The sequence below is a fragment of the Parasteatoda tepidariorum genome, chromosome 2, assembly GCF_982258835.1.
Source record: "Parasteatoda tepidariorum strain Cologne lab strain chromosome 2, Ptep-v5.0, whole genome shotgun sequence".
NCBI lineage: Eukaryota > Metazoa > Arthropoda > Arachnida > Araneae > Theridiidae > Parasteatoda > Parasteatoda tepidariorum.
In genome coordinates this window covers 7322766-7336343 of record NC_141756.1, presented here as the reverse complement: position 1 = coordinate 7336343, position 13578 = coordinate 7322766, and the positions used below count along the sequence as shown (strand labels likewise).

At 29.5% G+C, this 13578-nt stretch overlaps 1 protein-coding gene across 1 annotated transcript; it reads right to left on the bottom strand.

The window, feature by feature from the left end:
- Positions 1 to 244: 244 nt before the first annotated feature.
- On the bottom strand, positions 245 to 2708 carry LOC147814399 (uncharacterized). The gene is made up of 2 exons (XM_087155579.1): positions 2016 to 2708; positions 245 to 367 (listed from the first exon to the last, which is right to left on the bottom strand). Exon 1 carries the CDS (start codon positions 2640 to 2642, stop codon positions 2040 to 2042), a length of 603 nt encoding a protein of 200 aa, XP_087011705.1. The 5' UTR covers positions 2643 to 2708; the 3' UTR covers positions 245 to 367; positions 2016 to 2039.
- Between the last annotated feature and the right edge of the window lie 10870 nt (positions 2709 to 13578).

The following is a 13578-nucleotide window of genomic DNA, read 5'->3' as shown; positions in this document are numbered from 1 at the left end:
TGCATAAATACTGGAAACTTTGAAAATAATCTTTTTTTAATATAACAATTAATGTCCGATGGCCCATTGACTTGAAAAAATATTCTATACATATGAAATTGACATTGGGCGGGGGTACCAGCTGGGCGGGGCTACCCGACTCTCCCCTACATGTTGCTTTAATTTGGAATTAATGGAGTTTTAAGTTAACTATTCTTTGTTTCGTAACCAAGCTGGCACTTTTTTTATGCATTTTGTGGTACTCTTTTTTTGCAATGTACTCTTTTTTTATTAAATAAGGTTCTAAAAATATACAAAATGTAATCAAAATTTGGCGACACAGCAGTTTTATGTTCACCATTTCAGAAGAGCTTGTAAAAGGCATTACCTAAGAAAAATGTAAGAAAGTAAAAATAAACAAATGTAAATGCTCTACACAGGGACTGAAATAAAACGGTACTACACAATATTGCACTATATATAATTACTTTTAGAAATAAAACTGTTTAACACAAAATTGCGATATATATTAAGTGCTTTAAAGAAATATTAATTATAATAAATTATTATATGGTACATAAATGCAGGTGATAACGGATATACAGTGCGCAAAATAAAAAATAGGACCATAAAAAAAAAGGATCCATCCTAAATAATTTTTGATCTAATAATTGAATCTTCACGTTCTAGGACTCAATCTTAATAGTTCGAGAAAATGACCTCAAATATGCTGAATAATTAGAGCAGACGACATTTTAAGTTACGAAATCAGACACAAGAACGCACTTTCCTTGAATATAAACATGCCTTTTTTCCAACGCATTCGGATTTCTGGCCTCCAAATTATAGGGGGTAAACGCAATCAAGGATATAAATTTACCCCATAGTTTGGTCAGGAGAGCGATCCAAAATTTTAATCCCATAATGTTAAATTCCGTTTCTGCGTATTTCAACATATCTAGAGAACTTAAGAGAAGTGAAAAAAATTTAAATTACAAAATTCGTTTATCCAAAAATAATACCATGCACAAAATATAACTATTTACTATTTTTTTTATTATTTTATTTAATAGCAGTAGAAAAATTTATGAATTGTAAGGTATATAATGTTTCACATCAGTTTAAAGATTGCAATTTTAATTGCCAAGTATAAAATGTGATCAAAATGGGTCGAATAGTTCCTGAGAAACCAAATTTCGAAAAAAAAAGTATTTTCGAAGATCCAATCATTAGATAAAAAGTTATTTAGGGTAGTCCATTTTTTATTTTGCCCACGAATCCACGATACAACCTTTATTATAATAGAATCGCATGGCTTATAAATGTAGGTAATTAAAGACTTAAAACCTAAAGAAAACGAAGTTGAATGTTGAAATGTTTCAGAAATGTTGAATAATAAAAAATTTGTAACAAAAAAATCAAACATTTGGACGAAAAAAGTACTTTGCGAAATATTCAAATGGTACAAAATCGTACAATACGTCGCTTACAAAGTTGAAACAACTGTAACTGTAGTCAATTTTTTGACTATTGCATAATTTCATTAAACAAAGTAAATGTGTTTTTAACTTTGTCAAAAAATTATTTTATTAAAAAAAATCCAGAGACATTTTCTTTTTATTTTAATGGCTAGTTTTTGCAAGTTTCATAAAGGAAACGTGAATATAGTACTCCAATAATGTTTAACGTTAATTGAAATCCTGCGTAAGCCGTGTTAATCATTAATTCGGAAATAGGTCTTTTACCCATCTTGATATGGGGACTTTTATTTAGAGTAATCCCATAATACATATGTTTTTAGAAACTTTTCAGAAATTAAATAAAAAATGACGTATATTAAAGGTCTAAAATTGAGATTAAAGATAAAAAATAATTTACGCCGATCAATAATTTTTAATTCTTAACAATGACCAATCATTATCGAGGGTCAAAAATAATTATATGAATATAGCCTTACTTTATTCTAAGTACTTAGATTTTTCCTCAGAAGAAAGCATTATTGCTTATTGTACGTAAAGGAAAATTTAATTACTGACCTTTTTGTAACTCAGCCATTTGAACTAGCAATGCCAGCCCATTTTATCTACTTTTATGTATTTCACAATTTCATTATTAAGATTTCTTGCGTATACATTCAATAATTCCCCAGTTATACCTCGACATTTCAAAAAGCTTGCGTTTGCGGAGGACAAAGCAGGAAAAGTTGAAGTATCTTTCAAATCTGGCAATGACATGGCAGCCTTATTGAGCTTAGCAACGTAAAGACGAGCCAAGTACTTGAGGTTGCATTTGTTCAAAATTCCTAACTCTTTTAAAGTGTTGCCAATCGCGTTTACATAGGTATGGAAAAATAATGAAGGAGTAACTTTGCACATCAGTGTCTTCAGATCGTTCTGTAAATCATTTTCGAGAGTTTGATTTGTTACGGGACCAACTATTGCATCGAATCTCATTGTCGCTAATTTCCCACCTTTTTCTATTTCAGCAGGGTCTTTGTTGTTTACAGCAAATACTGTACTTAAAGTCTTATAAGGTATAATCTTCAAAACTTCTCTTCCGAATGGGTTTAGTGGGTCTATATATGGAGTGCATTTAAACAATGGCACAAAGGATAAGAAGATTGGAATAAGAAAATATAAGACTGGCATCTTTTTGTCTCTCATATCTGATGCTTTCTGGCTGAATATTTTTACCTTTTTGTGAGAGTCGTGTCAGTCATATTATTTTGTTCTTTGTAATATCCTGTCTGTTTAAACATTGTTTTGTATTTCCACAGACGAGATTTAAGCTTAGATTAAATGTCTCTGAGATATTTATAACATTCCAGAATGTCTTTTAATATTAAATACGGGATAGTTCATCCAACCTCTTGAATATTTAGTTTTCTAATTATTTGATGACGTTGTACACGTTTATTACAAAACGTGCCTTCTCGCAATTTTATTAGTACTGATCAATTTGCTTATATTTTATAAATTGTTGCTTAAATTTACTAAGATACTATTTTTGAGAAATTGTTAACTTTACAGTATAATTTCTTACAATATAATTTTTTTACAAGAAATTTGGAATTAAATAAAAAAAAAATGCAAGAAATAAATCGTACCTAAGTGAATTTTATAACTTTTAATTTTTTTTAAAAATAAACTTGAATATATACATAGTATGTATATAGTATAAGAATAGATAGGAAATAAATGAATAATAAAATTAATATTAGGAGGATCAAATAATCAAATTCTTTCTAGAACGAAATATTGATATCATATTTTCCAAAAAATCTAAATCGCCAGATAGAAATCAGAGAATGTGCGTTTTGCTTTCTCACTCAATGTGTTATACTAATTAATAAGTATATTGAAAATTATCTGATGAATTAAAATAATTTTTTTATTATTTAAATATCTGATTGTCACCTGGATGTCTTGGATGATGTGTTCCCCTTTCTTCGGCATTCTCGATGCTGATCCATATTAATCATGTATCAAACAATATATCTCTGGTACTTGGGCTATTGTTAACTGTATAAAAGTTATTGTTAATTTTAATATGGAAATTAATTCATTCCTCGACATCATATCATAGACAAAATTAATAAACTAAAGTTAAAATTCATATTAATTTTAAATAATAATAATCTGAATAATTTGAATTTAAATCTAATAATTTGAAGTAGCTTAAGCTACTTCAAATTATTAGAAACTTTATTTTTTTTTTCCTTTAGCACAAAAATATGTAACATAAAAACCAAATATTAAATAAAAAGAATAATAAGAATAATAAAGATAAGAATAACAAAAAAATATTTTATCCCCATTCCCGTAAAAATAGAAGTACGCAAAAAATTTAATACCGTGACCAGAACTTAAACCTAGGTTATTGCGGCCACAACGCAATGTACTTACCATTATACTATCACGGCAACAATGTTAGCATTTTTTTATAAAATAATAACTTTTTCTTTGAATTACTTTTATATTAGATCATTTATTTGTGTTTAATCATGCATAACTTTCGCAAGGAAATTTAAGACATTGCTATATTTTCTGTTTATGGAGCACAGATGGCAGCACCTTTTATTTCAAAAGTTCTACTCTTATTTCAGTAGGGTGCAGCTATTTAATATTTTATTTTTGAAATAATTGCATTTCCTAATTTTGATTTTCTTTTACACTTTTATGGATCACTTCCACCAACAGAAAACAAAAATTAGCAGATAATGTCAAGTCTTACGAAAACATAGTAACGAATTTGACTATTAGATCTTCCAAAATAATAATAATAACAATAATGCACAGAAGATAATTTTACAAAATATATTCTAAAACTATCAGATGAACGCTTTTTTAATGCCAAAATGTTAATGATTTTATTTTCATGTTAAAAAAAGATAATGAAAAAAAGATTTTAAAAAAAACTATTTAAAATTATAATAATTATATTCTTGTATTTATTGCATTGGAGGAAATCTGAAAGAAACGCTGCTATAATACATAAAAAAATAATTAATTAATTAAAAAAAATAGATAAGTAATTAGGTAGTTACCTTTAAAGGATAGTTTCGATAGTTATCGAAATAATTTAAAAAATAGAAATTCGTAATTTTTGTTTAATCAACCATTAATAATGTTGACTGCATTTTTTTATTCATTTTCATTATTAATTGATTGTTATTCATTATTTTCAAACAACAGCTGCAATAAAACCATCAAAGCTAAATCAATCCTTATGTGCGGTTAAGAGAAATTTCTGGCCCAATGGAAACTTCAAAGAGTTCGGTAATTATTCCCGAAGTGATTTGCAATGATTTTCGTAAAATTAACAATAAAATATGGTGTTATAATATGGTAACTATTATATAATAGTAAATATGATGAAATTTGGTAATTTATACCTTAGAGCATTTTGCGGTTTAATTTACTATACTAATTTTGCATTTTTATTTTTGTATTTTCTATTAGATGTGTAGTTTTTATGAATCAGAATTACGCCCGCCCCCCGCTGGAATTTTTATTACTGTACAGTACTGTAATTTTAACAGAATCTTTTTCTCCGTGAGAATTGCCCTCCCCCCCTTTTTTTTTTCTTTTCTTCTTCCTCTTCTCTTTCTTCTTCTCTTCCTTTTTTAAAATACTTTCGGATTTTTGATCAAGAAATTGGGAAGGGTTTAGCCACATTTTGGAAAGTATGATCTCGATATAGTCCGAAGAGCTGTCGAAAGTTTGAAATCTTAATTGTTATTTTTATTTTTATTCAGATTTCATCATGCAACGGAAACTATTAAAGTGATACAAAAAAATGTGCGCACAGTTTTAAAGTTTGCTTATCGACAGATAAGAAATTTATTAACTATTATTTTTAAGAATGGTACAAAACATTTTCAAACATTCTAAGCAACGTAACTTTAAATGAAAAGAAAATAAATAAAATAAGCAATTAAATGTGTGGGATAGTTACCAAGTTATGAGATTTAACAAAAGACACTTTTTTAATAATTTCAAGCATCACTGACTGCGGTCAGTGTGCGGATGGGGGATCCACTTGGATCAGTCTGCGTAGGGACCGAGGGTGTGCGGTATTGGTCCTCGTTAAACTGTGCTACCGTAAAGTGCTCGACTTCGCGTGCAGGTCGTTGGGCTACCGAAGCGGGGGTGCCATCCCCTCTGCAGAGGATCAAAATTGTGATGGCATGTATTCGGATCATCCTCAGGGATGTTTCCCAGACCGTCGCCAATAGCCCACTGTGCAGCTCTAGTGTGACGTAAATGAACTACAACAACTACAACAAATAATAATTTTCATTTCTTAACAGTTGAGCTGCTTCTATTCAGGATAGAATGTTTTTATTCACAATTACATTTAAGAAGACTTTCCGAGTTATGAGATTTCCTCAAAATAAATCTATTCTAATATTCATTTCTTAACAATAAGTAGACTGATTTTGTTCGAGGCATTATTTAGTTCATTAAAGTTACAAAAAAAAGAAATAATTATATAAATTAAGCAGAATGTTTGTATGCGTGTAAGTATGTACCTTATACAAATCCACAATTCTGAACCAATCTAAACCAGATTTGGCATAGATACGTTTACAGACGCAGCGCACCCTACAGTCTACTTTACAACTTTCTTCGATCGCGCGGTTAATCCCAAAGATTTCCATAGAATTTATAAATATTTTTATAATATTTACTAATTTCTACCTTGTAACTCTACTCAATCAAAACTTATTTTTATAACACGTTCTTATGAATTATTTATCCCTGTTTTTTTATGTAGGTTAGCATAAGCAAAATCAACATGAATTGTTTTGCGGGGCGAACCCTTGATCGTGTATTAGCCGGAAATATCCTTAATATCAATGTTAAGGAAAATAATACGAAAATGCAAGAATAATATTTTAAACAATTAAACGAAAATATAAAAATAAAATTTTTAGCAAATTAGAATTCCAAAAATGCGCCTTTCTTAAGAGAACATTAATGACACTATTTTATTTTTAGTAAAAAACTTTCACATTTGACTTAAAACTAACATGAGAAATATAATCGTTAGATATTTAGCCCAATACATAAATATGATAACAACACTAACCCATGCCATAAATATGATTAAAAATCCCGATGAATTACTAAAATTTTAGAATTAAAATAAATCATGAAAAAGGTAAATGAGTAAATGTTTATTACACTTATATAACCTTCTACTTATACAAATGAGAGACTCTAAATAAATCATTGAAAAAATATATAAATAAATAAATAAAAATATCAATGCCTGTCGAAAAAACCTGCGAAGATTGAAAATAAATTGAATTTTTTAAATTTAATTTAATATTTTTAATTCATTTCTTTTTATTTTCATATCCTTTCAATACAAGTTTTCTTTAGGTTTCAAATATTAGTTTCAGCTATAAATAGCGACACGACATGCTTAAATTTAAATTTTTATGAATTAATAGATCAGAGGTTTCCAAACTTTTTCCGTTACGTTGCACCTTGGAAATTGGAATTCAAACGGAGCATCAAATTTTATCTCGCAACTATTAGGATTTCGTATTTAGTATTTGTATTTAGAAAAATTTAAAGAGAAAAAATAGCTTTGACTTTGCAGTTGTTTCTTCATTGAAGCTTTGCGGAACATTGGGTTTCAAAGTTTAAAAATTTTTATTTCTTGCCTTAATTTTCTTTGTAGACTGTAGAAACATTCGATATAATGAATAAATGAAATAATATGAAATTAAAAAAGAAAAATAAACGAAATAACAAAAATTAGCAAATAAGAAAAAATGAATAAAAATTGGTAACACATTTAAGGGAGTTTGTTTCATGTGCACAATTTTCGAATGCGCAATATATTTACTTGTTCCTCTTTGACATATTACGTTGATTTCTTGATTGAAAGACAAATACATTCCATTCTGAATTCCTTTTTCCATAAAAAAATAGTGTAAGTGAGTTATAATTGTTGGGGGGGGGGGGGTAAGTTAAATAATTAAATAGTAAAAAATAAAATAAATAAAAATAGGCTAAAGGGATAATATATTGATAAAATTCTCTATTCTTGCTTCAAATTAATTTTAAAATAAAGGAAATATATTATGGAAAAAAATTTTATTATTTCCAACAAAACATTTTTAGTTTATAAATATTAATTGATGCGTATATATACATCAAAGTAAAATTTTAGTGACCTAAAAATTCGATATTTTAATTTGATTTAAAAATATAGATTTTATTCTTCATGAAATATTTTGCACAGGCTATATATTTGCCTAAAAAAATTACATTTTATTTTGAAAAGAATACTAATAGGTAAATAAGTTTTATTGTCATTAATCGTCAATTTCAGCCCCCTTTGCTTGCATTTCCTACTCTGAACATTACTGTTATATGCCAAAAAAAAGCATACAAATCTGAATATTCAAATGTAGAATTTACTCTTATTTTTTTCGTAAATAAATATATTTTAAATGCTAAAAAATGTTTAATACGTTAATTTTGAATTTAAGTATGTTTTATTTTTAGCAGACAACAGAAAAAGTCTTGTTTGGAGTGCTAACAGTACAGTTTAAGAATAGAATATTAGGTTTAGTAATATAATATAGAAAATCTAGTTTTTTAAATATTTATTATTAAATCTTTTTAATAGATGGCAGCACTAAGACACTCAACAGATAACATAAAAATTTCATTTCTAGCATTTGAAAATCTTCAGTGATCTGAAAAAGAGCTGCCTTAAAAATAATAAATAATTTTTAATTCAAAAAGTCCTTTTCCAAGTTTTTCTTCATTTATTTATACGGAAAAAAGTCATGAATAGCTTTTTAATCATTTGTCAATAATAATTTCATCTATTTATTCAATTTACGCTTTGCTTTTTATAAAAGAGCAATTTTACAACAACAAAAGTAAATATATATATATATATATATATATATATATATATATATATATATATATATATATATATATATATATATATATATATATATATATATATATATATATATATATATATATATATATATATATATATATATATATATATATATATATATATATGAATGACAGAAATAGAGAATAACATTATAAAAAAAACTATTCATATTATCATATTAGAGGCCACAAATTAATATTTTATTAACGAAGAAACAAAACAAAAAATTCTAACGAAATATCAATAGGGAAAACATGACAAAAAACATAAAATCTGTTTGATTGCTGAAAGAAGCAGTGAAGAGCTGGGCAGTGATTGTTTGTTTCCCTAGGCCAGTGTTTCCCAAACTTACGACTTTTGTGTACCCTTTCTAAATTTTCCGTTACGCTGTGTACCACTAATAAAAAAATGAATTTATTTTTTACTATTAAAAAATTGCACAAAAGTTAAAAATCACAACTGCTCTTGACTCCAATAGTTATTAACTGTTAACTCTGCGAAAAATAACCAATAGAAAAATACGTAATCGTACATTTTCATGGCTAGCTTTGTTTTTAAATAAATTATTTTGAAATTTTCGTTTGTTGGAAGATATTTCGCGTAAAAACGGAACCCCCGCTAAACTGTTCCAGTACCTCTGGGGGTACGCGTACCACACTTTGGGAAACACTGCCCTAGGCAATCAAACTGGTTTTGGAGTTTTCTGCCTCCCTTTTCTGACAGCAAATTTCGCCAAATTTCGTAACTTTTTTAATGATTCTTCCATGCTTTAATATTATTTTACACCCGTAACGTGTTTCATTGTGGTCCATTTTTAAGTAGGACTCTTAATAAGTTACGGAATTACTTGTGTATGTCAATTAGCTGAAATGGCTGAAATATAATAAATTAATCTGGGAAAACAGGGTAATCACTGTCAAATATGTGATGATTTTCCTGAATATTTTTCAAAATTACGCCATTCTTTCAGAACAATGCGTGTATTCAACTTTAAAAACAAAATCCATTGCCAAGCTTAAAATGAAGTACGAAACAGTTTTTATTCTTTTTAATTAATTAATAAAACTAATAATCTAATATTTGATGACGAATTTCAATGTTTTTTTAAGATTTAAAAATTTTCAAGATAATATTGTAAGACTTTATCCATTTGTGTCCATCGCCTATTTAAAAGAACGTTTCCTATTTTCAACGAAAGATAAAAAGTTGCTCATTCGTTTTAAAAAACGCAAATAGCAAAATAGAGTTAATTTTGCAAAGCATAAGACAGTTTTATCTATAATGTGTTAATAATATAGACACTAATATTTGAATCATGATTGAAAACACATTACTTTTTTAAACATAAAAATGTACTGACAGGCTGTCACGAGCTCAGCCCAAAATAAAGAATCTTTCGGTTAGGTAAAGAGTTCGTGCTTGCTAGTCGGTGATATTATAGTTATAACCGTCATTGAGCAGTCGACCAAATTTTGAGTTTACGACTAAAAATGTTCCACTCGATAGCCTTTGTCATTTTGAACCCAATCCTGAAGACAACGGATCTCCTGGATCAAGTAGTGATAGAAATTTACCTTTGTGGAAGACATTTTGATGAATCTGTTTTGCATGGAGTGGACGACCACGAAAGCCTCTCACGGCTGGCCTGACGGCAATGGGATTCTAAATCATGATTCGTCTATCACTGGCGATATTTAACGTCAGCACTATGGTTGGTGCGAGCCGGGTGCAGAATTTTTATCGATGGACATCGCTGGGATACGGACCCGGTCACCTCATTAGGAGGTGAACGCTCAATCCCCTGAGTCATATCGGCTTTTCTAGTCTGTGATGTAAAAATAAATATGAGCTGTCACGGTTTTTATTTTAATACTTTTTCATAAATATATCATTTTTAATAGCTGAGTTAATCTTTATAGAGTAAAAAAGAAATAATTTTGTATAAAAAAGGAAAGAAGTTCCATATCCCTTCTTAATATCTCCCACGCAATCTGATAATATTTTGTCATAGCATTAAAGATGATGTTTTTTCATAAGTACAGAAACAGTTGCATGCTTTCGTCTATTATTATTTCTGTTCATTACTTTTTTTTTAGGCCGGGTCAGCCTGGTAAGTAAAGAATTGGGCCCTTATTCGAGAGGTTGTGAATTCTATCCCTGCCTGCTGAAAACTCCAGGTGTCGTAAATGGTGACAAGAGCACGCTTTGTCGAGTCACAAAGTCCTTCATGTGCCCATAACACATAATGCCTCTGATGGTACTGATTTGGAGATGGATCTTTCTCTGGTTCAGGTTCAAATTACGATTTGGGGATGAATGAATGGATGTATGAATGAGTCCGCTCTATAAACGGACTGTGACATGCATGCTGCTGAAATCGCATTCTTGGTTATAGATGGCACCCATGAAAAACAAGAAACGCACCCTCTGATTTTAATTGGTTTGTTTCACCCAGCAGGTCAAGTGACATTAGAAACAACAACAACTCTAGTTTTCTGTGTAATTTTCCTGAGCATAAATACAGCCCTCTTTTTTTTGCTGAGCATATATGCAATTAAATATCCAAGTATCAATATAGAAACTTCAGTATTTGTCTTTTAGTCAGAATATACGATTAATAAGAAGCTAACCTTTAGATATCGTAAAGAAAATAAATAATGATACGCAGGATGATTCTAAAATAAGTTGATAAACTTGGAAGGGAGGGATCATAAGGATCAAAAATTGCATAAAAAATACTATCAAATAGCTCTAAGGGCACTTCTCTGTTATGAACAGTATCTACGTATGCCTTTGAGCGAGTACTGTTATTTATCTAAATTAGCTTAATTTCATGTTTTATAATAATTACTAGTGGGCTGCGCCCCCTGCTCGCTGACGCTCGTCAACCCCCGAAAATTGTTACTCAATCTTATATGGTTTGCTTCGCAAACCAAGCTCGCTTCACTCGCTACTAAGTTAGGTACATTGCAAATGCACAAAATTCTAAGAATTCAAAACAATCATTCAAATCCGTATAAAAACTTTTTTTAAAAAAAAAATTACCTCTTTTTAGTAAATACTAAGTCATTAAAATAAATTTGAATTCAAATAAATGACATGTAATTCGTTAAACCTATTACAAATGTGCTATAGTATAATTCGTGATATAAATCAAAAATCGTCAAATAAATTCGTGAAAAAAAGCACTTTCTACAGAATACTAAAATAGAGATCTATCGACAAAGACTACTCACTTCTGCCTAGCTCAATAGTATGAGAGCAGCTGATGCTCTCTGGTTATTTCAGTTTCCGTTTTTAAAAGCGCTATATGTTGAGCCACCTCAGCTAGATTTGGCATGTGACATTTTTAGCGGCAATCATTGGTCGATTCGCCGTGTAAGAGAAATAGTAACGCAAACAAAACAAAGCAAACGTTGCCAGTGGCGGAAAAGAAATACAATCAAAATTTGGGAGCCACGTAAGAGAATTATATATATTTTATTTTTGAAAAAGTCATTCTAATTTATTCAGTTTTTGATTTTTTATTGTTATTTAATAATTCGGTGACTAATTTGATAAATCTTTAAATTAGGATCAAAACTCTAATAGTAAACAAATTTAAATGCAATTTTCGCAAAAATGCATATTCACAAATCATAAAATGAAGCGGAATCTAAGATAATATAGATAAGTAAAAGTACCCGTTCTCCTGGAAAGAGTTGAAAATGGCAGGGCTTGAAAAAACTCGAAAATTTTACCCGTCCCCGAGGACGGCTTGTCCAACAATGTACCAGTCCTCCTTTGAAACTAACCCGTCGCTTCTAAATAAATAAAAAGATAATTTTCTATTATTTATTACAAACATTTATATAAATTGCACAATGAATTAGTAGTTACTAGGATTGCATTATACAGTAAAAGGAATACTAGGTTACTAATAGGAACCTAGTATTTCTTTTATAAAATAATTTATTTCTTCAATGAAATAATTTATTTCTTTAATGAAATAATTTATTTCTTTCATGAAATAATTTATTTCTTTCATGAAATAATTTCTTTCTTTCATGAAATAATTTCTTTCTTTCATGAAATAATTTATTTATTTCATGAAATAATTTATTTCTTTTATGAAATAATTTATTTCCTTTATGAAATAATTTAAATGACAAATGTCAAGTTATTTGGAATGTCAATGTATCCGAGGGTACTGCGTTTTTTAAATGAATTAAATATGACGTTTGCCAGTTCCACAATCAAGCTAGTGATTTACAGAGGTTTCTGCACAAAAATCTGAAAGGGGTTTTCCGTTTAGTTAGATGTTCATAATTGCGTTTAACGCTTCTTGTTTAAGACCAGTACGTAATGCTTATTTTTTTTAAAGTTCTATGCTGAAAAGTCCCTTTCAACCGCTGCAGTACGGGAGACGGAGAAAACATCAATTCCACCATGCGCAGTATGTTGCTGTATTTCTAGATTAGAGGGTCATTTTAGATGTGAGGCGCTAGACTCTTGTAAGATAACAAAAATTGAAAATGTATCACCACTCATTAAAATGTATAACGGGAAAATGGCCGTCCGCGCGGACGTCGGATTCGAAAAATTCGTTGTCCGCGGGGAATTTTTGACCGCCGAGGACGGGCGGATGGATGGATTTTCGAGCCCTGGAAAATGGGGAAGGGATGCCCTCGCATTCCGGTCATAGGTGCCTATGGAGTTTTTACTCCTTATGACGTGTTCTATCTCTCCTTTGATTTTAAAATCACTCTTCGGCTCAAAACTATTAACAGAAACTTTCTTTCAGTCGAAGGAAATCAGAAATATTTTTGGGGAAAACGACTGTCCCTTATTATATGGGTGAACAATGAGATATTTTTTAATTGAAGATAGGATGCACTTGTTATACTGTAGTCATTAATTAAATATTTTGTGAGAAATGTTCAAGTATCAACATTTAATTAATACAGACATTAGGTTTTAAGTCGAATTTAAGAAAAAATCTGTGTTACTTGACATAGTTCAATTTAGTAAAAAACAATTGCAGGTAGAAATATATATATACAGCCCATAGAGGGCCAAGACCTACTCTGCCCATCTCAGTTTTCTTGGCCTTGGGCTTTGAGGTGCAGGAGCACATGTATCGGTTAGGTGGTCAGCCGAATGCGAAACCCCCAGTGTTTG

What these genes read in the sequence shown, in the direction of transcription:
- LOC147814399 (XM_087155579.1), bottom strand. Translation starts at nt 2,642, where the DNA reads ATGAGAGACAAAAAGATGCCAGTCTTATATTTTCTTATTCCAATCTTC.